The following is a 27,233-nucleotide window of genomic DNA, read 5'->3' on the forward strand; positions in this document are numbered from 1 at the left end:
TAAAAACGCGGCGTCGCCGCCGCGGCCGAGACGAAAAGGGCGCCGAGCGCCGCGGCGTTCGCGGCGACAGCCGCGCGGGCTCGAAGAGCAGGGCCCGCGGCAGCGCGACGCAGAGGAAGGGCAGGTGCGACAGGTCCGCCGCGGGCAGGTCCGCGGCCAGCCGCTGGAGCTGGCGCTGGTACCAGCCGTAGTTGAGGCCCGGCACGAGCAGGCGCCGCAGCGCCCGCGGCGCGCGCCGCGGCGCGGGCGCCGGCGCCGGCGGCGCGCCGCCATCGCCCGCGAGCCAGCGGCGGGCGACGTCGGCGTCGACGCACGCGGCCCGGCAGACGCCGACGAGATCCGCGGCGCCGAGCGCGCGCGCCGCGGCCGCCGGGGACCCGACGCCGCCCGTGAGCATGACGGCGACGCCGCGCGCGTGCCCCCGGAGGTCGCGCGCGAGCGTCGCGAACAGGGCGCCGCGCGCGTCGGCGCCGGCGAAGTCCGCCGCGTCGCCGAGGCAGGCCATGCCGGACGCGTACGTGCCGCCGGAGACCTCGATCACCTGCGTGGAACTCAGATCTTCAACCCGACTTCAATGTGAGCGTATTTGAACGTTTCGACGCAAGCTCTTCGGCTCTGCTTCGAGAACTCGACGAGAGCGATCGATTCGTCCAAAAATCAGCCGAATCGACTTCGATGTGACCGAGCTAGAGAATTTCAAAGTTTGGTCGGGACGTCCCAAACCGGCGGTTGATTTCCACACAGCTCGATCACGTCGACGCGCGCCTCGTCGGCCGCGAGCGCGCGGACGACCGCCGCGGCGCCGTCGCGATCGAAGCCGCCGGCCTCGAAGTCCGACGCGTTCACCTTGACGGCCAGCAGCTTCCCGGGGCCCATGGCCCGTCGCGCCGCGCGGCACGCGAGCAGCAGCGCGCGCGACCGCCGGGCCGCGTCGCCGCCGTAGGCGTCGCGCCGCGCGTTGCCCCGCGGCGACAGGAACTGGGAGAGCAGGTAGCCGTGGGCCGCGTGGACCTGGACGCCGTCGAAGCCGAGCGCCGCGCACCGGCCCGCGCAATCGCCGAACGCTTCCACCACGTCCTCGACCTCGGCCGGTGCCATCGCGACGGGCGACCGGTGCAGCGGCGGGCCGACGCCCGCGAGGCGCAGGGGCACGGCCGACGGCGCCCGGGGCCGCGCCCAGGACGCCGCGACGGGCGACTGGCGGCCCGGGTGCGAGAGCTGCGCGATCGCGACCGCGCCGCGCCGCCGCGCGGCCGCGGCCCACGCCGCGACGGCGGCCCCGTCCGTCGCCGCGTCGACGACGACGTTCCGCGGCGCCTCGAGCGCGCACCGGCAGACCATGACGTTGCCCGTGATGATGAGACCGAAGCCGCCGGCGCCCCAGCGCTCGTAGAGGCGCACGAGCCGCGGCGTGGCGTCGTTGGTGCGCGGCGTGCCGAGGTGTTCCGACGTAGCCGCCTTGCAGAGGCGATTGCGCAGCGTCAGGCCGCAGCGCAGCTCGAGCGGCGCGCCGAGCGCCGCAGGCGCGGGCGGCGCCTCGGGAGAGTCCATCGGCACGGCGAGTCAACGATGAAACGTTGCTGTAACCTTGAACCGCTCTTACGCCTGGTAGAAGGTCTCGGGTAGGACCTGGGTGAGCCACTTGTCCACGGGGGGCTTGCGGTCCGTCCTCTTGTCGACGTAGTGCCAGAGGCCGTCGTCGTCCGGGGCCTCCGGCTCGTGGATGTCGACGGACGCGGGGCATTTCCCGGCGATCGCGCACATCATCGCGTAGATCATCGTGGAGAAGTAGGACCGGGCGCCCATGCCCACGGCGAGCTTGCAGTGCGCGACGAGGTGCCAGGCGAGGAGGAACTGGTAGAGCTCCTCGGACCCGACGGGCTCGCCCGTGACCTGGGCAGGACAAGAGTGCGAAATTCCCAACTTCAAAGGCTCCTCTCTCGGCCATTTTCCGCTCGTTTCGGCTGATTTTTGGACGAGCGATCATCTCTCGGAACGGTCTCGAAGCGTGGATGCTTTTCCCAGAACGCGCGCGCGTGGAACACTCACGTTGAAGCGACGTTGAATCACCCTTGTCCTGCCCTGCCCGTGACCGGGTCCCAGCGGTAGTTGAAGCCGCCCGTCTTGCAGATGGGCTTGTGGTACTGGCGCTCGCAGTCGACCTTGGCCAGCTCCTCGTTGGCGACGACGGCCGTCGTCGACACGAGGGGCCGGCCCGGCGCCACGGTCAGCAGCTCGACGCCGTGCGCGGCGCCGACGGCCGCCGCGCGCGCCTCGACGTCCGCGTCGTCGGTCATGAGCATCATGGGCACGGCCTCGCTGAAGTTCTGGCCGGCGACGGCGCCGAGGTGGAACTTCGCCCAGCCCACGTACTCGTCGAAGGTCGCGTTCGGCGGGAAGTGGTGGTTGTGGCCCTCCTCGGCCGGCAGGAACGCCTTCGTGTACTTGTCGCCGTGGCGCACGTGGACGACGGCGCAGGCGCCCGAGTCGACCGTCGCTCGCCAGGACGGGTGGTCCCGCAGCCACGCGGCCGCGCGCCGCCTCAACTCCATCCGCGTCTTGAAATTCGGCCGCATCGCGATGGCCGCGAAGGCGATCATGAAGTGGGCCTCGCCGTGGCCCGGGTTCAGCGTCCGCGGGAAGCGCCGCACGCCCCGCCGCTTCGCCGACGGGTCCACGTAGTAGCGCTCGCAGGTCCAGTTCGTCTCCTTCCGCCAGTCCCAGGGCCCCGGCGCCGCGCGCGCGCACTCGCCCTCGCCGAGGGCGTTCTCGGGCCCCACGCGGGGCCGCGCGCAGGACGTCTGGGGCAGCCAGAAGCACTCCATGTCCTTGTAGAAGGCGTTTTGATGGCCGCCGGGCCCGCACGCCGCGTCGTCGAGCAGGAAGTTCGGCACGCCCTCGAAGCGGTAGGGCAGCTTGTGCTTCATGGCCGTGTGGATGAAGGCGCGGGCCATGGAGAACATGCGGTTGCCCAGGTACGTGCCGCTGTGGCGCGACACGACGACGACGCGGTCGCACGTGCCGTTGAACTGCTGCTGCCAAAACCGCCGGAGCACCGCCGCGAGCTTGGGCGGCTGGATGCGGAGCTCGACGCGCGGGCAGGGCCCGTCGCGCTGGTAGACGGCGCCGACGTCCCAGCGCCAGTCGAGGTGGTGCCCCAGGAACGCGTCCACGGCGGCCTCGGACGTCTCGAGCCTGCAGGCGACGGCGACGATGTGCGTGTTCTTCGACGCCGCCGCTTCGAGCGCGCGCAGGTCCTCCTCGACGCTGCCCCCCCGGAGCTCCATGTCCTTGGTCCGCCCGCCCTCCCAGGCCGCGGACGCGGCGAACGACGCCAGCCCGAGGGCTTTTGCGAGCATTCTCATAGGATTATAATTATGGTCGATCAAAATGTTGGGCTGCTCGGTGAACTACACCACGCCAGGGACGCCCCAGGCGGCTCTAGATCTCCCTCTCGAGCGGCGCCGTCCCGGCACATTCCGAGGCTTACGAACCTAGCGCGCCCGCCGGGCGAGCCTGGCGCCGCGCTTCGCGGCCTTCGCGGCGGCCGCGGCGGCGACGGGCCGCGCGAGGCGGAGCGCGCCGCGCGCCGCGGGCTGGGACGCGAGGGCGGCGGTCCCGGCGGCGCCGAGCGCGGCGGCGGCGACGCGGCCCGCGGGGAAGCGGCGCCTCGGACGCGGCGGCGGCGCCGGCGGCGGCCGCGGCGGCGCGAGGCCCGCGGCGCCGAAGGCCGCGGCCGCGACGGCGAGCGCCGCCGCCAGCCACCGCCGGGGCCGCGGCGCCGCCCTGGGCGCCGGCGCCGGTGCCGGCGCGGGGGCGCGCGGCTTGCGCACCGCGAGCGGCGACAGCGGCTCGAAGGACGAGTTCCGGTTCACCTTGAAGAGCGCCGTGGGCTGCGGCCGCCCGGGCCGCGCGGTCGCCGCGCCGCGCTTCGACGGGATGGACGGCGCGCGGGGCGGCCGCGCGTTGAACTTCGCCGGCGAGGGGAAGGGGCTGTAGCCGCCGTCGCGGTCCTCGCCCTCGACGAACGTGAGTTCGACGGGGCGCGGCGCGGACGCGATCGCGCGCTCGAGCTCGCGCAGGTCCTCCTCGGACGTGCACTCGACGATGACCTTGCCGTTGACGGCGATGAGCTCGTCCGTGCGCCGCACGCCGTGGTTTAACGCGGGCTCGCGGACGCCGTCGACGACGACGAAGCGCCGGCCGTCGTCGCCGTACTTCGCCAAAGCGACGGTCACGCCGAGCCGCCCGGGGCCGAAGCGCGCGGCGTAGACGAGGCCCAACGCGTCCATCTCCGCCACGTAGTCGCGCAGCAGGCCCCGCACCGTGCCGTGGTAGCGGACCGCGACGTCTCCCAGCGCCGCCTCGCGGTCCTCGACGCGCCGCGACGCCGCGACGTCGTCGCGGAACGACGACTCGGCGCGCAGGCACGCCCGGTCCCAGGCGTCGGGGCCCGACCGGTGGCGGGCCCGGGCCTCGCCGCGGAACTTGGAGGGCTCCGACTCGCCGAGGAGCTCGGACCACTCGACCGCGTTGAGCGACGTCGTCGCGCCGTCGAGGAGCGGCATGTGCGTGTGGCGCACGAGGCGCTGGAGCGCCTTCCACAGCGACTTCTTCTTCGTGCGCGCGCGCTTGTGCGACGACCGCGGCGACATGTCGGCGTCGGCGCCGTCGAGGAGCTCCTCGAAGCTCATCGAGCCCTCGTCGGCGAGGGCGATGCCCGCGACGACCTTGCGCGGCGACGGCGCCACGACCTTGCGCGGCGACGGCGCCACGGCCACGGCCGGCGACGCCCAGGCCGGGCTGTAGAGCTGCGCCATGCGCCGATAGTGTACTCGCGTTCGGCCGTCGAGGGCGGTGGACGAGATGAGAAACAGCCGCGCTTGAATTCTTCAACCCTTCAGCAACAATCCGATGATTACCTGCGGGCAGCGGCAGCCCCCAAAAGACAACCGTCGGCTGACCAGCGCCGTCTCTCCTCGCCTTCGTCCTCCGAACACGAGCACCATGGGCGCCCAACGAGAACCGATCGGCATGACCCGCGCGCCGCGGCGTCCGCGCTCGCCCGAGGGCCGTCGCGCGACGCGAACGCCCGCCGCAGGCGCCAAGACGTGGACCCGCGAGGTCGAGAACGCCTACCGCTTCCAGTGCGCCGGCTGGCGATCCATGGAGGAGTACGAGACCTCGGTGCGTGCCCCCCCCCGCCCACGCCTCGCGGCGCCCCGCCGCCTCTCGCGAGGCCGCCGGAAGACCATCCCCGGCGCGGCCGCCGCCGGACCGGACCCGCCGACGCCCGAGCGAGCGCGCCCATCCCCCTCCCCCGCCGCAGAACTACGAGATGGACACCTGGGAGGACCTCGGCCTCGTGCAGAAGCTCCAGACGAAGTCGAACGGCTACTTCATGTACTTCAAGCGCGACCGGGAGTGCCTCGACAAGTACCTGCCTCGCGTGAAGCTCTTCGAGTACGCGGAGGAGAAGGACCACAAGTGAGCCGTCGCTCAAAGGCCGCAGTCGCCCTCGCCGGCGCGCGGCGAACGTCCCGACCCCTCGAAGACTCCACGACCCCCCCCGCCGCGCGCGCGTTCCCGCCGCCGCGCGGAAAGACCACGACGCCTCTGTTCGACCGCGACGTCGACCGCCGCCCGCGCGCCTCCTAAGCGCGGGCTCCTTGTGAATTTTTGCTTACTTTTTTTTCGGGGGCGAGGCCACTCCTAGGCCTCGCGCTCGTGGGGGCCCATGATCTCGTTGAGCTCGCCGAAGGACGGCAGGCTCGGCGTGTAGTTGGAGCCGATGCCGAAGACCTGGCCGTTGAAGTTGACCGCGAAGCCGCTGTGCTTCGCGGACTGCTTGGAGCCGTGGATGTAGCGCGTGGACTTGACGCCGTCCATGGACGTGAGGAGGAACTGGAGCGCGTCCCAGCTCTTGAAGTGGACGTCCTCGAAGTTCTCGAGGCGCTCGATGTCGATGACGTTGTAGGCGACGTCGCCGCGCGACGTGTTCATCTGCTGCGTGATGTTGATGCCGCTGTTGCCGAAGACGGAGAGGATGTCGCCGAGCATGCCCGGCCGGTTCTCGTTGACGAGGCAGACGCGCATGACCGTGTCGTCGCGGACGGGGAGCGTGGTGGTGGGGAAGTTCACGGAGTCGCGGATGGAACCCGTCTGCAGGAACAACGACGTCGTGTCCGCGGCCATGGCCGCCGCGTTCTCCTCGGCCTCGTCGGTGGACGCGCCGAGGTGGGGGATCGTGATGACGTTGGGGCGCTTCGAGAGCTCGGGGCCGACGGCGAAGTCGCAGACGTAGCGCCCGGTCGCGCCCGAATCGAAGAACGCGGCGAGGCCGCCTCGTCGACCAGTTCGCCGCGCGCGAAGTTGAGGAGGCAGGCGTCCCGCTTCATGTGGCCGAGGAACTCGGAACCCACCAAGCCCTTCGTGTGGTCGTTGTAGGGCGCGTGCAGCGTCACGTAGTCCGAGACCGCCGCGAGCTCGTCCAGCGTGTCGACCATCTTCATCTTGCGCCCCGGCAGGCGCAGCGCGCCCTCGACGGATAAGGACGGATCATACCCGACAACGTCCATGCCGAAGCCCAGGGCGGCCTTGAGCACCGCCGCGCCGATCGCGCCGAGGCCGACCACCCCCAGGGTCTTCCCAGCGATCTCGCGCCCGCCGAACAAGGCCTTGTCCTTCTCGATGCGCTCGTGGGCCGTGCCCTCGGCGTGGAGGCCGTCCATGTGGAAGGCGCCCTCGATGACGCCCCGCGACGACATGAAGAGCGCGCAGAGCACGAGCTCCTTGACCGCGTTCGCGTTCGCGCCCGGCGTGTTGAAGACGGGCACGCCGAGCTCCGTCATGCGGGCGACGTTGCAGTTGTTCGTGCCCGCGCCGCAGCGCGCGATGGACCGGCACATGATGGGCACGTCGCTCTCCGTGAGCTTGTGGGACCGCAGGAGGATGGCGTGGGCGTTCGTCTCGCTGCTTTCGGCGATGCGGAAGATCGCCGGGTCGAAGCGGGCGAGGCCCGCCGCGTTGAGCTTGTTGAAGGTCTTGATGGCCATGCGCGACGCCGCCGCCGGCGAGGCCATGGCTGGGGGTGGTGTGGGCAACCGCGGGCGAGCTTCCCTAGGACTTCCTCCACCTCGTGTCGTGCCGCGCCTCTTGCAATGCCAGTTGCGGCACAGCTGCGGCAACCGAGGGCAATAATATATATATTATAAACTCATCGACGCCGTCCGCGAACGACATCGGCGCACTTACGCGAGCAGCGCGCAGGCCCGCGCGAGCACGAGCCCGCCCACCACGACCGCACCGACGGCCGCCGCGCGCTTCGCGCGCGCGACGCGCGCGCCGTCGTCGAGGAACGCGGCGAAACCGCGGACCCACGCGTCCGCGCGGCCGTAGCCGACGTCGTGGACCCAGTCGGACCGCGCGTGGCCGAAGAGCCGCGACCGCAGGTCCGCGCCCTCGAGCAGCCCGCGGAAGAAGCGCTCGGGGTCCGCGTCGAGCGCGGCCCGCTCGCGGTCGAGGAACGCCGCGGCGGCCGCGCGGAGCCGCGCGGGCACGCGGTCGTCCTCGAGGAGCGCCGCGCCGCGCCGGATCCAGGCGTGGTCCAGCGGCAGCGCCAGCAGCAGGTGGTCCACGCCCCGGCCGAGGTCGAAGGGCAGGTCGCGCCGCTGCGGGTTCCGCGCGACGAAATCCCGGAGTGCGCTCCGCGCGAACGGCGCCCACCGCCGCACGACGGACACGGAGCCCAGGCCCGCCGCCCGCAGGCAGCGCCGCAGCGCCGACACCGTGCGCCCGTAGAAGATGACCTCCGAGGGGACGGCCGTGAACATGGGCACGTTCGAGATGTCGTGCTGGATCATGTACGACAATCTCTCGAAGACCTCCCGGTCGACGCCCGCGTCGTCGGACGTGGAGTCGAAGAACTGGTAGAGCAGCGCCGTGCGCGCCGCCGCGTCGAGGCCGCTCTCCTCCAGGTTCGAGAACGCGTAGCGGTCCGCGAGCGCGGAGCTCAGGCCGTCCGCCTCGAAGCACGCGTCCAGAATGTCGCGGCTCCGCGTGTTCAGCAGGAGCACGAGCCGCGCGACGGACGCGACCTGCGCCGGCTTGAGCTCCGCGCACTGGCCCCAGTCGATGAGCGCGACCTTCCTGGACCCGTCGAGGACCAGCACGTTGCCCGGGTGCGCGTCCGCGTGGAAGAAACCGTCCAGGAAGAGCGTCGCGCCGATCGCGTCGACGACGCGGAGCAGGTTCCGTTCGACGGCGGCGTCGCCCTTGGTCGGCGGCGGCGGCGGCGCGGCGTTTCGGTCGAGGGCGCCCTCGTCGGCGTCGTCGTCCGAGTGCGAGCGCTCGCGCTCGAGCCGCGTCCTCGGCGGCGACGGCGGCGGCGACGCGGCTTTGGCCGCGTAGGCCGCGAGGGTCGTGCCCGGCAGGAACTCCTGGACGAGGACGCTCTCGGAGCAGAGGCCCGGCACGGCCGCGGGGATGACGACGTCGCCGAAGCCGCGCTTCCGGAAGAGCGCGGCCGCGCGCTCCTGGGCAGCACAAGAGTGATTCAACGTCGCTTCAACGTGAGTGTTCCGCGCGCGCGCGTTCCGGAAAAAGCACCCACGCTTCGAGACCGTTCCGAGAGATGAACGCTCGTCCAAAAATCAGCCGAAACGAGTGGAAAATGGCCGAGATCGGAGCCTTTGAAGTTGGGGAATTTCGCACCCTTTTGCTGCCCTGGCGCGCTCCATGTTCCGCACTTCCAATGTAAAATCGAGCTCCAGCGGCAGATTCGCCTCGACCTCGTCGAGGATCGCGACGATCGTCGCCTCCATGTGGAGCTCGAGGATCGCGTTCACCTGCTCGCAGAGGATGCGCTGGTTCTTGAGGTCCATGACGAGGTTCCGACGGACGTCGTCGTAGATGACCTTGACGGCGACGTCCTGGAAGGGCTTCTCGCCCTTGGCCCGCCGCGGCGCGGGCGCCTTGAGGACGCCGCGGTGGACCTGGCCGATGGACGCCGCGGCCAGGGGGGTCTCGTCCAAACTCAGGAACTTGCCGCGGTAGTCCGCGCCGAGGTCGCCCGCGGCCGTCGCGTCGACGGCGGCCCAGGGCCGTTTTCGCGCGTTCTGGAAGGCGAACTGCAGATGCTTCTCAAAGGCCGGGGGCAGCAGCGTCCCCTGGGCCGCGGCGAACTGCGCCGTCTTCAGGTAGACGGAGCCGAGGTCGTCGTACATGGCGCCGACGGCGGGGCCCGCCTGCTCGTGCTGCGCGTCGAGCACCTTGTCGCGCTCGACGCGGTAGCGCTCGTCGTCGTCGGCGTGCTCCTCGCGCAGCTTGTTCACCGTGCGCATGGTCACGACGTACTCGGCCAGGATGGGCGTGAAGTGGCCCAGGATCTTCAGCGTGCGCTCGGCGTCGCAGAAGCTGTCGGAGATGCTCGCGAGGAAGACGCTCTCGCCGTCGACGCCGAGCAGCCGCGACACGCGCGACGTGTAGCTCGGCTCCACGTGGTCGCCCAGGAGCATGGCCTGCATCATCCCGACTCCCGGCGCGGGTGGTGGCGGGGCAGCCCCGATTCGGGAATGCTGACGCTGGTGCGAGCGGCACCGCCGGCCTCAAGGACGGCCCGGTTTGAAGCGCAAGCTGTTTCCTACGGGCGCAGAGGCGCACCCACATCCTGCGCCTCGAGGACAGACCGAGACGGCGGACGAGAGGTAGGCGCTCCTTACGGACGCGCCGATCGGCCCCTCAGTACTTCGGCGGCCCGGCCGCCGCGTCGCCGCCGAAGGAGCCGCCGAGGAGCCCCTGGAGGGCGCTCCGCTCCGCGTCCGTGCGCGCGCCCGACGCCGCCTGCATGGCGAGGCGGTTGTCCTCGAGCGTGACGACGCGGCCCGTGCGCTTGTCCTGCACCATGAGGTACACGAAGTCGTCCATCTTGTTGGAGATCTCCGCGAAGACGAAGCCCTCGCTGTAGGGGCCCTTGACGTTGAAGCGCACGCGCAGCCGCTTCGACCCGTCCTGCTCGTCGTCGTAGGCCGTGTTCTCGATGAAGTTCCGGCGGCCCTCGCGGTGGCCGCCGTGGTCGCGGCCGTAGCCCTTGAGCGGGTCGCCGTAGATGCGCTGGACGCGCTCGTCGGCGACGACGACGGCGAAGGCGCGGTCGAAGACGCTGTTCGGCGACATCTTCGTCGGGAGCAGCTCGCGGACGATGTAGTAGCCGCAGACCGCCGCCAGCGACAGGCCCGCGGCCCACGCGCCCAGGTTCAGGCCGACGCCGACCTTCTGCGCCGGCGTCAGCGGCACGAGGTCGTCGACGTCGCTCCCGTCACCCGCGGCCGGCGGCGCCGGCTTCGGCGCCTCGCTCAGCGGGCGCCGCGCGGGAGCGCACGCGGGCGGCCGGGCGAGCGCACTCGACGCCGCGGGCGGCCGCGCGACGACGGCGAGGCACCGCGGCGACGACCGCGCGACACCCGACCGGCTCGCGGCGGCGGCGAAGCGGCTCAGCATAATGGCGTCGACGAGCGGCGCAGAGGCGAGGCTCTCCGAGGCAGCTGGATCGATGTCGAGAGCTCGCTGACGGCAACTTGGGAAAGCAGCCCATGTTGCAGGGCGGTTATGTCTGCACTCTCTTCCCATATTCACGCTGAAAACCGCAGAGAGGTCGTGGAGATGGCTGCGGGTGCCTAGCCTTCCAGGCCCCAACGACGCCACCATGGACGACGGCGTGGACCTGCTGGACGCGCACCTGCGGTCGCTGCGCTACACCGTGAGCGCCGCGGCGCGCGCGCTGCGCGGCGCGGACCCCGGGCGGCTCGAGGCCCAGTGCTCGTCCATCGACGCGGGCGTCGGTGGCCTCGGCCGGCTGCGCGACGACTTCGTGCGGCTCATCGACGGCGCGCTCGGCGCCGAGCGGCCCGGCGCGCCGGCCGACGACGCGCGCAGCGCCCGCGGCCACGACCTCGTGTCGAGCCTGCTGGGCGCCGCGCTCGAGGAGGAGGCCGACGAGGACGGCGACGCCGTCGAGGAGATCCCGCTCCGGAAGAAGAGCGGCGGCGGCGACGACGTCGAGGAGCTCCGGCCCGCGGCGCCGGCCACCTACGACCGCTTCCGCGAGAACGGCGCGTCGGACGGCGCCGGCCCGGCGTGGGCGCGCGCGCACCGCGTGCAGCCGCTCGCGCCGACGGCGAAAGAACGTTCTCGCGCTCCACCACGGGCCGACGACAAGCGCGCCAAGGGCACGGTCGCGCCGGGCGCGCGGCCGCGGCGGCCGAAGAACGGCGCGTCCGCCGGGCCGCAATTGGTCAAGTCGATCTTCCCCGAGGACTCGCACGCGGGGCCGCTGCAGCGCCAGCGCAACAAGTCGACCATGTCGCGCGAGCAGCGGCGCATCAGCGAGCTCCACGCGGAGCTCCAGGACATGGGCCTCCAGATCGTCGGCGCGGACCCGGGAGCCGCGTTCGCCGCGCCGGAGGCGTCGCCCGCGGCGACGCCGCCCGCGAACCGCCGCGCGCTGCGCGCCGCGACGGTCCAGGCGGCGGACAACCGGGCGCTCGTCGACTCGGAGCGCATCTCGGGCTTCATGGCCGACGAGGGCGGCTACAAGGATCTGCAGGAGCCGGCGCTCGGCCTCCGCGCGGGCCGCGTCTTCCAGCAGAACCCCATCGCGTCGCCGGCCGCGGGGTCGCGGTCGTCGGTGGCCACGGGCGGCGCCATCCCGTCCAAGGGCGCCATCATGCGCTGGGGCCACACGCGGAGCTCGCGCGCGGCCGCGCCGAGTGCGACCGCCGGTTCGGGCGGTCCCGACCAAACTTCGGAATGCTCGAGCTCGGTCAAATTCGATTCGGCTGATGTTTGGACGAATCGATCGCTCTCGTCGAGTGCTCGAAGCAAGGCCGAAGAGGGTGCGTCGAAACCTACGCTCACATTGAAGTCGGGTCGAAGATTCGAATTCGGCGCAGGCACGCGGAGCGCAAGGAAGTGAAGTGCGCGGGCGAGCGCGCGCTCGAGAAGCACGTCATCACGTTCAAGATGCGCATCCGCGCCGTCTACGAGGACGCGGGCCTGCCGACGGGCGCCAAGGCGCGGGTCGTCGGGCTGCTGGACAAGCTCGGGCGCTCCGCGCCGGAGTATCTGGTCGAGGAGACGCTGGCCGAGGAGCGCGTCGACTCCGGGTCGTCCGCGGCCATGTTCGGCAAGGAGCAGATCATCAATCTGGCGTGGAAGGTCGAGCAGGCGCGGACCCACGCCATCCTGGCGGCCTGCCGCACGCAGGCCGCGGACCTGCTCAGCGTCGGCGACACGGAGGAGTACCTCCGCATCGAGGGCGACCCGTTCAACGGCTGGTGCGGCATGCGCCTGCTGTCGCCGACGGAGGAGGCCGTGCAGTATTTCGACCTGATGATCACGGCGGCGCTGATCTACGTGTTCGCGTCCCTGCCGCTGTGCCTGGCCTTCGAGGAGATCAACGAGCGGCTCTACTACGTCAACTTCTTCTGCGACCTGTTCTTCTGCCTGGACGTCGTCAAGAACCTGCACATGGGCTACCAGGACGCGACGGGCACCCTCGTCATGGACCGGTCGCGGGCGTTGCTGCACTACTGCAAGACCTGGCTCCTCATCGACACGGTGTCGTCCGTGCCCGTCGCGCAGCTCCTGGAGCTCGCGGACGAGTCGAGCGACAACAAGATCCTGAGCTCGAAGAAGGCGTTGAAGGTGCTGAAGCTCGCGCGCATGACGAAGCTCGTGAAGCTGCTGCGGGCGTCGCAGTTGGTGAAAAAGGTGCGGAACGTCGCGCGCGAGTTGCTCGAGTACTACCAGGTCCACGTGTCGGACACGACGATGAAGCTCCTGCGGCTCTTCGTGGCCATGCTGCTGCTGACGCACTGGGGGTCCTGCATGCTGATCCTGCTCGTGCGGACCTACAACTACCCGCGGCTGTCCTGGGCCGTGCTCTGGGAGCTGCTCGAGGCGGGCTCGGGCCGCCCCGTGGTCTCCGTGTCCCACGCCTACTCCTGGGGCTGCTACAAGACGCTGCTCCTGGTCGTGGGCCAGGGCTACCTCGACTTCCCCTCCGGCCAGGCGTGCCACACGACGACGGGCTGGTGCCTCATCGAGTCGTGGACGACGCTCGTGGGCATGTTCCTGGGCTGCATCTTCAACGCCTACGCCGTGGCGTCGTTCACGGCGATGATCGTCGCGTCGAACGTGTCCACGCAGGAGTTCGAGGAGCAGCTCCTGCGGACGAACGAGTACATGCGGTCGCTGCACCTGCCGTCGGAGCTCCGCGACCGCATCCGCGAGTACTACCACCACCGCTGGCACGAGGGCAAGATCTTCGACGAGACGCTCATCCTCGAGCGCCTCAACCCGGAGCTCTGCATGGAGATCCTGGCCTACAAGATCCGCGAGCTCGTGCCCAAGGTCCCGATCCTGCGGACGGCCTCGAAGCGGTTCTCGGAGCTTTTGGCGAAGTCCATGGACCCGCAGGTCTACGTCGAGGGCGAGTGCGTCGTCTCCGAGGGCGAGCGCGGCGACACGCTCTACTTCATCGACAAGGGCCTGTGCGAGATCCTCGTCGCGGCCGTCGCGAACGAGGTCGTGCGCGTGCTCGGCGACGGCTGCTTCTTCGGCGAGGGCGCGGTGATCCTCAAGCTCAAGCGCACGGCGACGATCCGGTCGAAGCACATCATGTCCCTCTACTGCGTCAAGGCCGAGGACTTCGAGAACACCATCGCGGAGTACCCCGACGTGTCGTCGTACGTCGAGCGCATCGCCAAGCGGCGCGTCGAGCGCATCCAGCAGCTCCACATCAACGCGCGGCTCTCCAACGGCACGGAGCTCATGGACGCCGAGGACGACGAGGACGTGCGCACGCCCCTGTTCCGCGCGGCGAACACGCGGGCCCACAACCTCGGCCGCACGACGAAGATGCACGAGACGCCCGCGGTCCCGCTGGGGCACATGGGCAAGACCGCGGCCTTCAACCGCTTCAAGACCGCCATGCTGGGGGTCGCGCCGGGGGCCAAGTAACTTTTACGCTAGCTAGCTCTCGCCAACTTGAACTTTCTTGGGCAGCCCGTTGCTCAACGTTGAGAACATGGAGGTCCACATCGGGCAGCGCGTGAAGCGCCGCGCGAGCGTCGCGCAGACGCGGACCACCGGGAAGGAGCACGTCCTGGGCACGGTGGTCCGCGCCGCGGAGAAAAGCGGCTGGGTCGTGCGGTGGGACGGCGCGGACGAAGAGGTCCTCTCGAGCCGACGCGTCCGCACGTACCTCGTCGACGACGCGGCCGAACCACCGCAGCGCACGACCAAGAGCGCGACCAAGAGCGCAGCACCGCAGCGCACGACCAAGAGCGCGACCAAGAGCGCGGCGAGCAGCCGTCCGAAGCGTCGGCGGCAGCCGAGCGCGCCTCGGCCGCCGCCGCCGAGCGCGCCGCCGCCTCCGCCGCCGGCCGCGGCCTGCGAGCTCGGCTGCATGAGCTGGGCCGCGCGGCCGACCCAGCCGCCGCCTCCCGCACCGGTGAAGGCCGCGGCGGCCGAAGAACACCTCAAAGACGTCGCGGCGCTCAACGACGAGCGGGAGCCGGTCGAAACGCCGCCGGCGGCCGACGAGGAGCCGAAGCCGGTCGACGCGCCGGTCGAGGAGCCGAAGCCGGTCGGCGCGACGCGGCAGCCGGTCGACGCGCCGGACGAGGAGCCGGTCGCCGCGACGCTGCGAGAAATGGACGCGTCGGACGAGCAGCCCGAGGAGGAGGAGGACGACGACGACGCGCCCCCGGCGAAGCGACGGCTCTCCGAGGGCATGCTCGCGTGCGCGGCGGTCGCGAAGGAGCTCGCGCCCCGGGAGCAGAAGGAAAAGCGCCGATTGTCGTGGTTCCGCAAGCGCAAGGAGGACCCGGGCATGAAGGTCGAGTGGCACGGCGGCGGCGGCTTCGGCGCGCGCGAGGAGGCGTGGCGCCGGCGGGACGACGGGTCCTGGCGCGCGCTCCGCGACGGGACGAACGACGATTAACCACGGCCCCTACTCCGTCGTGCCGTAGTAGGAGACGACGCCCGCGCCGGCGACGACGACCGACGCGCCCGTCGCGTAGAGCGCGAGGCGCCGCGCGTCGCCGCCGAGCTCGTCGTAGAGCAGGATGCCCCAGGCGCCCGTGACGAGCATGGAGCACTGGGAGAGCGTCGAGGCGACGGAGTAGTCGAGGGCGACGACGGCGGCGACGTAGCAGCAGATCGAGCTGCCGTAGATCGCGCCCGCGCACATGGCCGGGCAGACCGCGGCCCGGCCGCTCGCCAGGGCCGCGGGCGCGCCCGCGCGGTGCGCGGCCAGGGCGGCCAGGGACGACCAGAGCAGCGCGGAGAGCGCGAAGGACGGCACGTAGTGGATGCCCTGCGCGTCGTCGCGCGCGTACTCCTCCGGCGCCATGTTCGAGCCGCCCAAGCACGCCGACGACGGCGGACGCGACGAGGCCCAGGGGCAGGTTCGCCTCGTCGGGCACGAGGCGCTCGTCCTTGTCGTCGTCGTCGGGGAGCAGCGTCGCCTCGGCCTGGTCCGGCGGCGCCTTCTTGACGAGCGACGCGGAGACGACGAGCGCCAGTCCGCAGATGACGACCAGAATGCCGACGAGCGACAGGGCCACGGACCGCATGCCCTGGTCCAGGATGTAGGCCGACCAGACGTAGGCCGTGACGAGATAACACGCGGCGGCGATGCCGCTCGGGATGGCGACGCCCGCGTTGGGGATCGCCACGCCCAGCGTGAGGCCCGACGCGACGGTCAGGATCGCGCCGGACAGGAGCCCCCAGTTCGTCCAGTGGAGGTAGCCCTCGAAGGCGACGACGACGACGGCGACGACGGCGAACCCGAAGATGAAGGCAACGTTGAGCAGCAGCGGCGGCAGCCGCGCCTCGACGACGCGCCGCGACTTGATGATCGCCGGCCAGGACCCGTTGAGCGCCGCGCTGCCCACGGCCGCCAGGTAGCCCGCGGCGCTCATGCTTGCGCGCTCGACGACGGCCGACACGCTTAGGCGACGACGACGCTCACGCTCCTATAATCATGTCAGCCATCGTGGCGCTTGGATACGAGCACCGCACCCACCGAACTTGAAGTTCGCCGAAGATCGAGCGACGCGCGCGCACGCGAGCCGCGGCCGCGGCGACCGACGAACGAGCAACAGCGCGGGTGTGTTACGCCGCCGGCCCCTAGTCGTCCTCGTCGAACTCCGCGAGGATGCTGGCCGTCACGGGCGAGCTCGGCCGCGGCGCGGGCCCGAGTTGGGCCCCCGGCGTGTAGGGCCGCGGGAGGTCGTCGAGGGACCCGTTGCCGACCATGGAGCAGAGCAGGGCCGCGAGCGCGGCCTTCTCGTCGTCGATGAGCTCGTCGAGCGGCGCGTAGCCCGTCGTGCCGTAGGACTCGGGCGTCAGGTCCTTGCAGCGGCTCGTGTTCTTCTCGTCGTAGACCACGACCCGCACGATGTTCGTCGGCCGGCCGTCGCGCAGGAGCTCGTAGGCGACGCAGCGGACGCCGTCGTCGAGCGCGTAGAGCTCGACCTCCGCGTACTCGGGCTCCGCGTCGCTCAGGTCCGAGGAGAAGCCGGCGCTCCCGAGGCTCGACGCGGCGGACATGCCCCCGCGCTTCCGTCGCTTCTTGCGCTTCTTCTTCTTGCTCGACTTGGGCGGGCTCAGCATCGCGTCGAGGCCCTCGGGCACGTCCGCCGTCGTCCCGAGGCCGCGCACGACGAACTCGGGCCGGGACCCGAAGGACTCGATGGAGTCCACGGACTGGCTGTGGCTCAGCGCGTTCTTCGCCTTGAGCTTCGTATGTCGCTTGTAGTGGAGGGACGACGTGTCGCTCTCCCCGCGCAGCCGCGCGTCCTCGATGGCCTCGAAGATCTTGCGCATGCAGATCGTCGTCTCCGGGTCCATGTCGCTCGGCGGGCCGTAGGCGTGCTTCCCCATGGTCGCCCCCGGGAGGTCGCCCGGCGGACGCCCGGCGGCACCAGAGGCGCGGGCTGCTGGCGCCAACAGCGCGAGAGCACGGCGCGAAGCGCTAAATCAAGGGCTGGCTCAACAACGACAAACATCTTGCGCCGGGGTCGGCAGTGCCTCGCGGGCAGCCCGTGTTTGAGCGCGCCGTCGCCGCCGCCGCGGCCGCCGCCGTCGCATGGCCTCCTGCACGGCCCTGGGCTGCTCGCTCGCCGGCACCTGCGAGGCCTTTGGGCTCGAGGTGGGCCAGGCCGAGAGCGAGCTCGCCGCCGAGTGCATCCGCAACGCGCACTGGGAGGGGACGCAGGCCTGGACCGAGGGCAAGTGGACGGTGCTGAACAAGCAGCAGTTCCACCACGACTGGTCCTTCACCTACAAGTCCCGCGACGGGTCGAACGCCGTCGTCGACCTCGAGGCGTGGGAGGAGAGTTTGCGCGGCCTCCTCACGGACGTGCCGCCGGACGACTTCTACTGGAACGTCAAGCTCCACGTGCCCGACGACGGCTTCGAGATCTTCGACGAGCTCATCGAGGTGCCCTACCGTGTGTCGCCCGTCGCGCGCGTGCCCGCGGGCGCGGTCCTCCGCCACGGCGGCCGCGCGTTCCGCGTCGGCGACGCGACGGAGGTCGTGCTGCCGTCGGAGTACATCACGGCGCGCGTCGACCGCCGGACCTACCGCTGGGTCGCGGCGGAGCGCGTCGCCGTCGAGGCGCGCACCGACGGCCGCTCCGTGAACACGGGCGGCGAGGCGCTCCCCGTGGGCATCCCCATCGCCTGCGGCATCGACGTGTCCGAGGCCGGGCCCGCGCGGTCCAACGAGAACTACTTCGGCGGGCTCTAATGTTGTCCCTGTGTGCGGTTACGCGAGCCTAGGCCGACGCGGGCTGCTCGAGCGGCGCGCCGAGCATGGTCTCCACCGCGGGCGTGAGCTGCTTGCAGAGCGCGGCCTGCGCGTAGGCGTTGCCGTCCGCTTCCACGAGCTTCTCGAGCATCTCCGTGCGCATGGCCTCGAGCGTCGCCTCGTCCTTGATCATCTCGAGGACCTTGCTCTCGCGCGCCGTGAGCGACGCGAAGGCCTTGGCCGCGAAGGCCTCGTCGGCGAGCGCCGCCTTGAGCGCCGCGATCTTCCGCTCCGACGCCGCGAAGACCTCCTTGCCGAGCGCGACCTCGAAGCGCTTGTGCGCGTCCGCGAACGTTTCGTCGTCGACGCCGAGCGCCGCCGCGCAGCGCTCGCAGAAGCCCGCGTGCTGCGCCTCGGAGAGCTTCTCCGCCTCGACGTACGCGCCGCACTCCGTCGCCAGCAGGAAGACGCCCTTGGCGTACGGCGCCGCCTCGTCGAAGCCCGACGCTTTAGAACCGGAAAGCGCGCCCTTCATGCGGCCGAGCAGGCCCGGCTCGGGCGTCGTGGCGTTGCCGGCGAGCTGGTCCTTCTTCGCTTGGAGATTCTGGAGCTTGACGTCCATCCAGTGCACGGCGAGCAGGCTCTCGTTGCGGTCGGGTTTCAGCGACTCGGCCTCGAAGGCGTCGAGCGCCGCGCAGGCGCCGCCCTGGGCCTTGGCCGCGGCGACGGCGTCGGCGTAGCGCTTCGTCGCCTGCTCCTCCTCGCTCAGCTCCGGCGCCGCTTCCTCCTCGAAGAGGTCGGCGTCTTTGGTGTCCTCGGCGCCGCCGCGCACGGCGCCCTTCGGCGCGGCGCCGGGCCAGCGCAACGCGCTCGACGTCGCGAGCAGGGCGAGCAAAGCGAGGCGCATCCTTGCCATCGGATATAATTAATCGCGATTCGATACGCGTCAACATTCAAGTTGAAGTATGCGATCGAGCTGTTGCCGGCGGCTCGCGCGCGGAGCGCACACGCCGGCCGCCGGCACAGAGAAACGAACCAAGAAAGCAAAGAAGTTAGTCGCAGGGCTCGTGGAGCTGCGCGTCCTCGCTGAGGCCCGCCGCGCGCCAGTCCGGGTGCTTGACGGGGTACTCGACGTTGTGGCACTTGACCATGGCCTCGTACTCCGGCGTCGCCGGGTCGAAGAGGTTCTGGTCGAAGCAGGCGCCGCCGGTGCGCGCGACCTCGGCGACGCGCGGGCTACCGACGCGCTCGCAGACGTCGCCCATGCGGAGCGGCACGTACTGCGCGAGCGCGTACTCGCGGAGCCGCGCGTACCTGGGCGCGTCGCAGTAGGCGGCGACGAAGAGGGCGTCGACGAGCGTGATGGCGAAGGGCGACGGCCGTCGTCGCGCGCCGCCCGTCATAAACGCGAGCTCGTCGGTGCAGGCGGCGTTGAGGCTCACGGCCAGCTGCGTGCGGTCCAAATTCTGCGGCGTGGCCGTCGGGAAGCGCGCGAGGCACTCGGTGATGGCGCGCCAGTCCGCGAGCCACTGGGCGCGCGTCTGCGCCGTCGCGTAGCGCTGGCCCGTGGGCATGACGTACGAGTTGGGGTAGAGCCGCTCCGGCGACGCGAAGGCGCCGGCGGCGAGCCGCCGGGCGGCGCGCGGTTGTGTTGTGGGCGGCGGCGCGACGAGCGCGCAGGCGAGCGGCGCGAGCAGCGCGGTGGCGAGCTTTTGGCGGCCCATCAGCTCTGCAAGCCTGCACCTTCAACGTTTCCGTCAACGACGCTGCCCGCCCTTTGCGGCCTCTTGTGATTGGGCCCTCTCGACGAGCTCCCGAGTGAGGGCGACGCTCGGAAGCCGCGCGCCAAGCATGGGCCTCGAGGACAAGCTCCTGGACGGGGAGGAGACGAAGGCCGGCCCCGCGGCCGACGAGGAGTGCCTCGACTGAGACGCGGGGTCCGTCGAGCTCGGGCAGCCTTTGGCCGCCAAGCTCGATGGCGAGGCGAAGCAGTCGCTCGCCGTGAGCGTCTGCAGCCTCATCATGGCCATCCCGGTCCGCGCGCCCGCGTCCGACCGGCCCACCCTGCGACAAAGCAACGTTTTTTTTCCCCTAGGCCATCGTGGGCAGCTGATGCTGGCCCATCCTGGTCGGCGCGATCTTCGGGGTCGCCGCCGGCCAGGTCCCCGGAGGCCTCGTGGCCATGTTCCACGGCATCCAGGTCGCCATCATGCTCGCGCTGATGACGAACATCATCCAGTTCGCCTACTGGAAGCAGCGGGGCAAGTCCCAGAAGCCCATTTATCTTCTGTGCCTCGCGACGCTGCTGGTCATGGTCCAGCCGACGTCGATGCTCGTCATCGGGTCCTACCACGACGCGGCGCTGGCCACGGGCGGTTTGTGCATCTCCCAGATTTCGCCCGTGACCTACCCCGTGACGAACACGAGCGTCTGGCGCGACTGCGTGTCGGAGCCGCCCTTTGGCAATTTCTTCTTCGACGGCGACGACGACCCGAACGCGCTCACGCCCAACACGTCCGATCGGCTGGTGCATCCAGATCTTCGGCACCTACGGCGGCTTCCTGCTCATGTTCGTCGCCGTCTTCGAGGTCACGCAGCTCGGCAAGAAGCTCAAGAAGCGCTGGGTCGCCATCCGCGAAGCCGCGGCCTAGGGCCGATCCCGGCCATCTCCGCGGCGCCGCCCCCGGTTGTTCGTCGCCGCGCGCGCCTCGTCGGCGGCGCGGGCCCACGTCCATGACCGCCCCCGCGCTCTCGCCGCGTTTCGACGCGGCGAGCGCGGGGGCGCGACCCCGTGGCCCGCGTCCCGACGACCGCGCGGCGACGACACGACCGGGGGTTCTCAAGCCCCGCGCGCCGCGGCAACGGCCGACCCCCGCCATCGTGTATATAAGAACGATCGACCCCTAGGTCTCCACGGTGGCGTCGTCGTCGTCGTCGAGGTTGAGCGTGTAGGCGAAGCGGCCGCCGCTCCGGTTGAGCGTCGAGGAGATGGAGTAGTCCGACGGCCCCGGCGTCGACGCGGCGCGCTGCAGCGTCGCCTCGAAGGACGGGTCGCCCTTGACCGTGCCGGAGCCCATGTGGCCGATGACGGAGAACGTCGGGATCATGATGTCGCCGTCGACGCGGTACGCGCCCGGCCCCGGGTTCTCGTTGGGCACGTTGAGGTTGCCGAGGCGCGCGGACGTGCCGCCGAGGTTCACGGTCCCCCGCGAGTCGGGCTTGTCCGGGTTGTAGCGGCCCGGGCCGGGCACGTCGTTGGGCACGACGCGCCGCGCGAGCGTCGACCCGAGCCACGCCATGGGGTTGTTCGACTTGCGGCCGTCGGGCGGGTTGTAGGCGCCCGGGCCGGGCACGCCGCGGTAGATGCCGGCCATGCGCTCCGCGAAGGCGTCGTTGCGCGGCGCGGTGGAGAACCGCGCGCCCGGCTCGGAGGAGCTCGGCCGGCTCGCGGGCCGGCGCCCGTCGCCCCGGTCGTCGGCCGACGACGCCGGCCGCAGGACGTCGTAGGCGCCGGGGCCCGGCGTCCGCAGGCCCTTCTGTTCGGCCAGGGCCATGTAGGAGTCCGCCGTCGTCACGGAGCCGAAGAACGCGGACGGGTCCACGTGGATGCGGCTCGGGTCGTAGTCGCCGGGCCCCGGGACGTAGTAGTCGAAGTGCTTGCCCTTGGGGCCCTTGTACTTGACGGCGACGGGCGACCGGTCCGACACGGGCAGCCTATAAGCCCCCGGCCCCGGCTCGAGCGCCGCGCGCGCCATGGTCCGTTCCAAGTCCGACGGCGGCGCGGCCCTCGACATCGTCACGCCGAGGTCCGACCGTTCCAACGCCGCGGCCGCCAAACCATAGTCGTAGTGGCCCGGCCCCGGCTCCTCGCCCCTCAAACGCATGGCCACGTCGAAGGCCGACTCGCGCGACGACCCGGAGACGATCTTGCCGCCCGCGGTCTTCGGCCGCCGCGGCTCGTAGTGGTCCGGGCCGGGCGCGACGCCGTCGTCCGCGAACTGGCGCCGCTTCAGGGGGTCGCAGGGCACGGGCACGGGGCCCATGCGCCCGCCGGACGTCGACGGCCGCGTCACGCTGTAGGCGCCCGGCCCCGGCGTCTTCTCGCGCGCGCCGAGCGCGGACCGGAGGTCGCGGGTGAAGCGGACGCCGGCCGCGCGCGAGATGTCGCCCGCGACCTCGTAGGCCCCGGGCCCCGGGAACTTGCGCCGCGCCAGCGCTAAAAGCGGCGAGCTCGTCGACTTCGTCTCCTTGATGTTGACGTGGCGGATGCGCTGCGCGACCGCGTCGAGCCGCGGGTGGTACGCGCCCGGGCCCGGTAGTAAAGCCGCTTTCCGGATGTGGCGGTCGAGCTCGGTAGGTGCTAACCCCGTGCTCATGAAGGGCCGCGTCGGCGGCTCCCGCGTGTAGGTCAACAGGTTGATGTGCGCGTCCTGCGCCGCCTTGGGCGGGCGGTAGGGCTCGGCGCGCGGGAAGAGCAGGTTCGCGGGGGACCGCGGCGCCGTCGTCGGCGGCTTGGAGCTGTCCTCGAAGGCGTCGGGCATGGCCACCATCTTCACCACCGCCGGCGCCATGGTGGCGAGCGGCCGGAGCGGCCGGGAGCGGCCGCGTCGCACCGGAGGCTGCCCGGCCTCTCAGACGATAGCGCTCGTCCTCTCACACAGGATTACAATAGACGAAACCCTCGCTGCATCCCCAGCTTGTTGAAGAGCTGCCTTGATTTGGTTGCAGTGGCGAATTGAGCATGGGAGACGCGTGCCACCACAGGCGACTGTCCGCGCTGCGCGCCGCGCTCGTCGTCGTCTTCCTGGCCACGGCCGACGCCCTGGCCGGCTTCGGCGCCAAGGCGGTCAAGAAGAAGAAGAAGAAGCCCGCGCTGCGCACGGACCTCCGCAAGGCCGGCACGGTGCTGCCGCTGACGCACCGGCCCGTGCCCGAGGGCATCATGCGCCCCGACTACGCCGCCGACGGCACGCCGAAGAAGGTGGACCTCCGGCCGTCGTGGATGATCGAGGTGAAGAGCGCCAAGGACGTCGAGATGATGCGCGCGGCCGGCAAGGCGGCGCGCGAGGTGCTCGACGCCGCGGGCGCCGCGGTCAAGCCCGGCGTCACGACGGACGCCATCGACGCCGTCGCCCACGCCGCGGCGGTGGCGCGCGGCGCCTACCCGTCGCCGCTCAACTACCACGGCTTCCCCAAGAGCTGCTGCACGAGTGTCAACGAGGTCATCTGCCACGGCATCCCCGACGACGTGCCGCTGAGGGAGGGCGACATCGTCAACGTCGACATCACGGTCTACAAGGACGGCTACCACGGCGACTGCTCCGAGATGTTCTACGTCGGCGCCGTCGACGACCGGTCGAAGGCCCTGGTCGACTGCACGTACGAGTGCTGGCAGAAGGCCATCGAATTCTGCGAGCCGGGCCGGCCCTACAAGGAGATCGGGGGCATCATCGAGGACGCCATCAAGGGCACGGGCTACAAATCCGTCGAGCAGTTCTGCGGCCACGGCATCGGCAAGCTCTTCCACACGAACCCGAACATCCTCCACTATCGGAACAAAGATCCGAACGGAATCATGGCCGTGGGCCACACCTTCACCATCGAGCCCATGATCTGCGAGGGCACGATCAACGCCAACCTCTGGAAGGACAACTGGACCGCCGTGACGAAGGACGGCGGACGAAGCGCGCAGTTCGAGCACACGCTGCTCATCACGGAGGACGGCATCGAGGCGCTCACGGGCAAGCTCGACGACTCGCCCCTCCAGCCCTGGGAGGAGACGCGCGGGGGCTTCAAGACGAAGTGGGCGAAGTAACACCAAAATGAGGGACAAGTTCATGTCCTGCGAAAAACCGAGGCGGCGAGTGAGCAGGGATCCTCGAGCCGCGCGCGGGCAGTCCATTAGGGCAAACTTTCCTTCATCATGCCCACGGGTGGGAAAACTGAGGTGGCGAGCTGAGCAGGATCACAGTCGAGCCGCGCGCGCGCGCCGGCTCGCGCGCCGGCGCGATGCAGCGGAGGAGCATCGCGCATGCGCACGCGTACGCCGGACGCGTCGCACCATGGCGCGCGCAATTATTGCTCCTGGCATTCCTAACCCGCGCCGCCGGCTTTGCGCTGCGCCCGCCGAGCCTGCGCGCGCGGCAGCCGTGCGGGCACCCGCCGAGCCTGCGCGCGCGGCAGCCGTGCGGGCACGACAGACGGCTGCGCCTCGCCGCGCTGCCCGTGGGCATCGATCCCACGGATAACCTGCCCGCGGGCTGGGAGGTCTACGAGGAAGGCGGGCGGACCATGTACTACAACGCGCTCGACGACAGCAGCACGGCCTTCCACCCGTTTTACGACGAGGACGCCGCCGCGGAGGTCGAGGCCGTCGACAGCGCCATCGACGCGCTCGCGGACGTCGACGGGCTGAGCGCGGCCGAGCAGGCCTTCTTCGACAACGTGAAGGCCTACGTGCCGCCGCTCGGCGGCCGCGTCGCTGGCGCGCTCGACGCCTTCGTGGAGGACAGGCCCGCGGACGTCGTCGAGGACGCCCTCGACAAGCTCGCGGCGCCCGACGGCGCCGCGCGCGCGCCGGACCCCGCGGAGGCGCTCTTCGACGGCTGGGGCGCGTCGTCCGGCGACGGCGCGGCCGACTGGTCCGCGGACGCGGGCGGCGCTGCGGGCGAGTCCTGGTCCGCGGACGCGACCGAGGCCTGGTCCGGCGACGCGGCCTGGGACTCGGGCGCCGACACGGCGTCGATCCTCTGGGGCGACGCCGGCGACGTCGCCGGTGACGTCGAGGACGCCGTCGAGGACGCCGTCGAGGACGCCGTCGAGGCCGTCGAGGCCGTCGAGGTCGAGGTCGACGCGGACGAGCTGCTAGACCTCTTCGCCGACGAGGCGGCGGAGCAGTACGAGGAGCTCTACGAGGACGAGCGGCTCGGCGTCGCGTGCTCCCACGAGCTCATCGACGAGGACGAGGACGGCGACCCCGTGAGCCTCTGCTCGAGCTTCACGTACACGGCTGTGTGGATTCCAAATCTTCAACCCGACTTCAATGTGAGCGTATTCGAATGTTTTGACACGACCACTTCCGCCGTGCTTCGAGAACTCGCTGAGAGCAATCGATCCGTCCAAAAATCAGCCGAATCGACTTCGATTTGACCGAGCTAGAGAATTCTGAAGTTTGGCCCCGACGTCCCAGCTCACTGGTTGATTTGCACACAGGTACGTCGACGAGGCGACGTGCGTCGGCTGCACCATGTGCGCCACCATCGCGCCCCAGACGTTCCTCATGACGGACGACCACGGGCGGGCCCGGTCCTTCAACCAGGAGGGCGACGACGAGGAGACGATCCGCGAGGCGATCTCGACGTGCCCCGTCTCGTGCATCCACTACGTCCCCTGGGACGAGCTCGTGGCGTTGGAGCGGAACCGCGAGGCCGTCATGTTGAGCTACAACTTCAAGGGCCGCCTCGTGGGCAACGAGGGCCTGGGCATCGCCGCCGACGGCGCGGGCGAGGCTTTGCAGGAGATCTCGACGAACTCCGCGCTCCGCTGCAACAACTGCCCGACGAACGAGTGCCGCGACTGCCCCATGTTCGGCGTCGGCGACCGGGCCAACGGCGCCCTCTGCGGCAACTGCCCGTCGAACGGCTGCCAGGGCTGCCCCCGGGCCATGGAGTACCCCGAGTTCTCGAAGCGGCGCGCGCGCCGCGACCGGAAGCGGCGCGCGCTCGAGCGCACGCGCAAGGAGGAGGCCGCGGCGGCGCTGAACCTCGAGGACCGCAACGTCGAACTTTAATCTGTGCATAGTAGACCTGGGTGATTGGGGCGATGATGCGGAGACGGTCCGTACTGAGGCCTACACGGGCGGTTAGGCCCTGCGAGTTCGCCTCCGCTACTCGCCGAATTCCCGACTTTTGAGTGGCTACCTCGTACTCCGCCTGCACGGCCTCGGCTCGACAAGGAGCGATGCTTGACTCCGCCGCCGTAAAGGCTCTGCGTGACATCAAGAGCCTCTTCGACGACGGCATCCTCACGGAGGAGGAGTACACAAACATGAAGGCCGAGATCCTCACCGGCGCCCGTTCGCCTGAGCCCGCGCCCGACGCGGTACCGCTAGCGCAGAGCATGGCGGCGCTGAGAATGACTGGGCCTTACGAGTGCGTCGACACGCTCATTGGACACTCGGCCTCGGCGCGTCTCCGGCGTCCGGCCGCGCCGTCTTCGAGCGAGTGGAGCCTCGGATCGTCGTTCGCCGTCCCCGAGCGCCCCGCTCATCTCCCTCGCGCAGGTGTGGTGCGTCGCGGCCCTGCCGGACGGCTGCATCGTCTCCGGGTCCAGCGACGAGTCGCTCATCGTCTGGGACCCGACCGACGGCCGCCGCCTCCGTACGCTCATTGGACACTCGTCCTGCGCGCGTCATCGGCGTCCGACCGCGCTGTCTCCAAGCGAGTGGAGCCTCGGATCGTCGTTGCCGTCCCCGAGCGCCTCGCTCATCTCCCTCGCGCGCGCACGCAGGTGAGGTGCGTCGCGGTCCTGCCGGACGGCCGCGTCGTCTCTGGGTCCGACGACAAGTCGCTCATCGTCTGGGACCCGACCGACGGCCGCCGCCTCCGCACGCTCGTCGGACACTCGAGCTGGGCGCGTCTCCGGCGTCCGGCCGCGCCGTCTCCGAGCCAGGCGGAGCCTCGGATCGTCGTTCGTCGTCCCCGAGCGCCTCGCTCATCTGCTTTGCTCGCGCGCGCAGGTGTGGTGCGTCGCGGCCCTGCCGGACGGCTGCATCGTCTCCGGGTCCGACGACAATTCGCTCATCGTCTGGGACCCGACCGACGGCCGCCGCCTCCGCACGTTCACCGGCCACTCGAACGACGCGCGTCCCCGGCGTCCGGCCGCGCGTCCGGCCGCGCCGTCTCCGAGCGAGGCGAAGCCTCGGATCATCGTTCGCCGTCCCCGAGCGCCCCGCTCATCCGCCTCGCGCACGCAGGTTATGTGTGTCGCGGTCCTGCCAGACGGCCGCGTCGTCTCCGGGTCCCGCGACCATTCGCTCATCGTCTGGGACCCGACCGACGGCCGCCGCCTCCGCACGCTCATCGGACACTCGTCCTACGCGCGTCTCCGGCGTCCGGCCGCGCCGTCTCCGAGCGAGCGGAGAGCCTCGGATCGTCGTTCGCCGTCCCCGAGCGCCCCGCTCATCTGTCTCGCGCGCGCGCGTAGGTCTATTGCGTCGCGGCCCTGCCGGACGGCTGCATCATCTCTGGGTCCGGCGACCATTCGCTCAAGGTGTGGCAGGCCGCGTAATCGGGCCGTCGTCGTCGGCTGAGTTGGCAAGGCCAGAATAACGGATCGCTCGGAAATACTTGAAGGAGCCGCGCGTCGAGCTCGCGCGGCTCCGGCTACTCTGCGCCCGCGGCCGCGCGACGCCGCG

At 70.9% G+C, this 27,233-nt stretch overlaps 9 protein-coding genes across 9 annotated transcripts in view; 3 read left to right on the forward strand and 6 right to left on the reverse strand.

The window, feature by feature from the left end:
- The window catches only part of AURANDRAFT_63952 (hypothetical protein), a gene marked incomplete at both ends in the record, with an annotated part of 6,287 nt that extends 1,467 nt beyond the window's left edge, over positions 1 to 4,820 (reverse strand). The window contains 5 exons of the mRNA XM_009038474.1: positions 110 to 541; positions 724 to 1,536; positions 1,630 to 1,893; positions 2,094 to 3,410; positions 3,834 to 4,820. Coding sequence (XP_009036722.1) covers positions 110 to 541; positions 724 to 1,536; positions 1,630 to 1,893; positions 2,094 to 3,410; positions 3,834 to 4,820 — 3,813 coding nt within the window. The remainder of the gene's footprint in view (positions 1 to 109; positions 542 to 723; positions 1,537 to 1,629; positions 1,894 to 2,093; positions 3,411 to 3,833) is intronic.
- An 847-nt stretch (positions 4,821 to 5,667) lies between these two features.
- Positions 5,668 to 7,129, reverse strand: AURANDRAFT_71572 (hypothetical protein; the record flags this gene model as incomplete). Its single annotated transcript, XM_009038473.1, has 2 exons — positions 5,668 to 6,344; positions 6,419 to 7,129. The coding sequence occupies 2 exons, from the start codon at positions 7,080 to 7,082 to the stop codon at positions 5,713 to 5,715; spliced, it is 1,296 nt and encodes a 431-aa protein (XP_009036721.1).
- Positions 7,130 to 7,250: 121 nt separating this feature from the next.
- On the reverse strand, positions 7,251 to 9,524 carry AURANDRAFT_63954 (hypothetical protein; the record flags this gene model as incomplete). The annotated part of the gene is made up of 2 exons (XM_009038472.1): positions 7,251 to 8,534; positions 8,748 to 9,524. The coding sequence occupies 2 exons, from the start codon at positions 9,522 to 9,524 to the stop codon at positions 7,251 to 7,253; spliced, it is 2,061 nt and encodes a 686-aa protein (XP_009036720.1).
- A 3,304-nt stretch (positions 9,525 to 12,828) lies between these two features.
- On the forward strand, positions 12,829 to 14,019 carry AURANDRAFT_25526 (hypothetical protein; the record flags this gene model as incomplete). Its single annotated transcript, XM_009038340.1, has 1 exon — positions 12,829 to 14,019. One exon carries the CDS (start codon positions 12,829 to 12,831, stop codon positions 14,017 to 14,019), a length of 1,191 nt encoding a protein of 396 aa, XP_009036588.1.
- Positions 14,020 to 16,194: 2,175 nt separating this feature from the next.
- On the reverse strand, positions 16,195 to 16,950 carry AURANDRAFT_63956 (hypothetical protein; the record flags this gene model as incomplete). The annotated part of the gene is made up of 1 exon (XM_009038471.1): positions 16,195 to 16,950. One exon carries the CDS (start codon positions 16,948 to 16,950, stop codon positions 16,195 to 16,197), a length of 756 nt encoding a protein of 251 aa, XP_009036719.1.
- An 896-nt stretch (positions 16,951 to 17,846) lies between these two features.
- On the reverse strand, positions 17,847 to 19,542 carry AURANDRAFT_63957 (hypothetical protein; the record flags this gene model as incomplete). Its single annotated transcript, XM_009038470.1, has 2 exons — positions 17,847 to 18,726; positions 18,947 to 19,542. The coding sequence occupies 2 exons, from the start codon at positions 19,540 to 19,542 to the stop codon at positions 17,847 to 17,849; spliced, it is 1,476 nt and encodes a 491-aa protein (XP_009036718.1).
- A 374-nt stretch (positions 19,543 to 19,916) lies between these two features.
- Positions 19,917 to 20,552, forward strand: AURANDRAFT_77964 (selenoprotein; the record flags this gene model as incomplete). The annotated part of the gene is made up of 1 exon (XM_009038341.1): positions 19,917 to 20,552. A coding segment is annotated over one exon (636 nt), but the record flags the coding sequence as incomplete, so codon positions are not given.
- A 169-nt stretch (positions 20,553 to 20,721) lies between these two features.
- On the reverse strand, positions 20,722 to 21,861 carry AURANDRAFT_63958 (hypothetical protein; the record flags this gene model as incomplete). Its single annotated transcript, XM_009038469.1, has 1 exon — positions 20,722 to 21,861. The coding sequence occupies one exon, from the start codon at positions 21,859 to 21,861 to the stop codon at positions 20,722 to 20,724; it is 1,140 nt and encodes a 379-aa protein (XP_009036717.1).
- A 698-nt stretch (positions 21,862 to 22,559) lies between these two features.
- Positions 22,560 to 23,633, forward strand: AURANDRAFT_25640 (hypothetical protein; the record flags this gene model as incomplete). The annotated part of the gene is made up of 1 exon (XM_009038342.1): positions 22,560 to 23,633. The coding sequence occupies one exon, from the start codon at positions 22,560 to 22,562 to the stop codon at positions 23,631 to 23,633; it is 1,074 nt and encodes a 357-aa protein (XP_009036590.1).
- Positions 23,634 to 27,233: the final 3,600 nt, after the last annotated feature.

The sequence above is a fragment of the Aureococcus anophagefferens genome (genome assembly GCF_000186865.1).
Source record: "Aureococcus anophagefferens unplaced genomic scaffold AURANscaffold_8, whole genome shotgun sequence".
Lineage (NCBI taxonomy): Eukaryota > Pelagophyceae > Pelagomonadales > Pelagomonadaceae > Aureococcus > Aureococcus anophagefferens.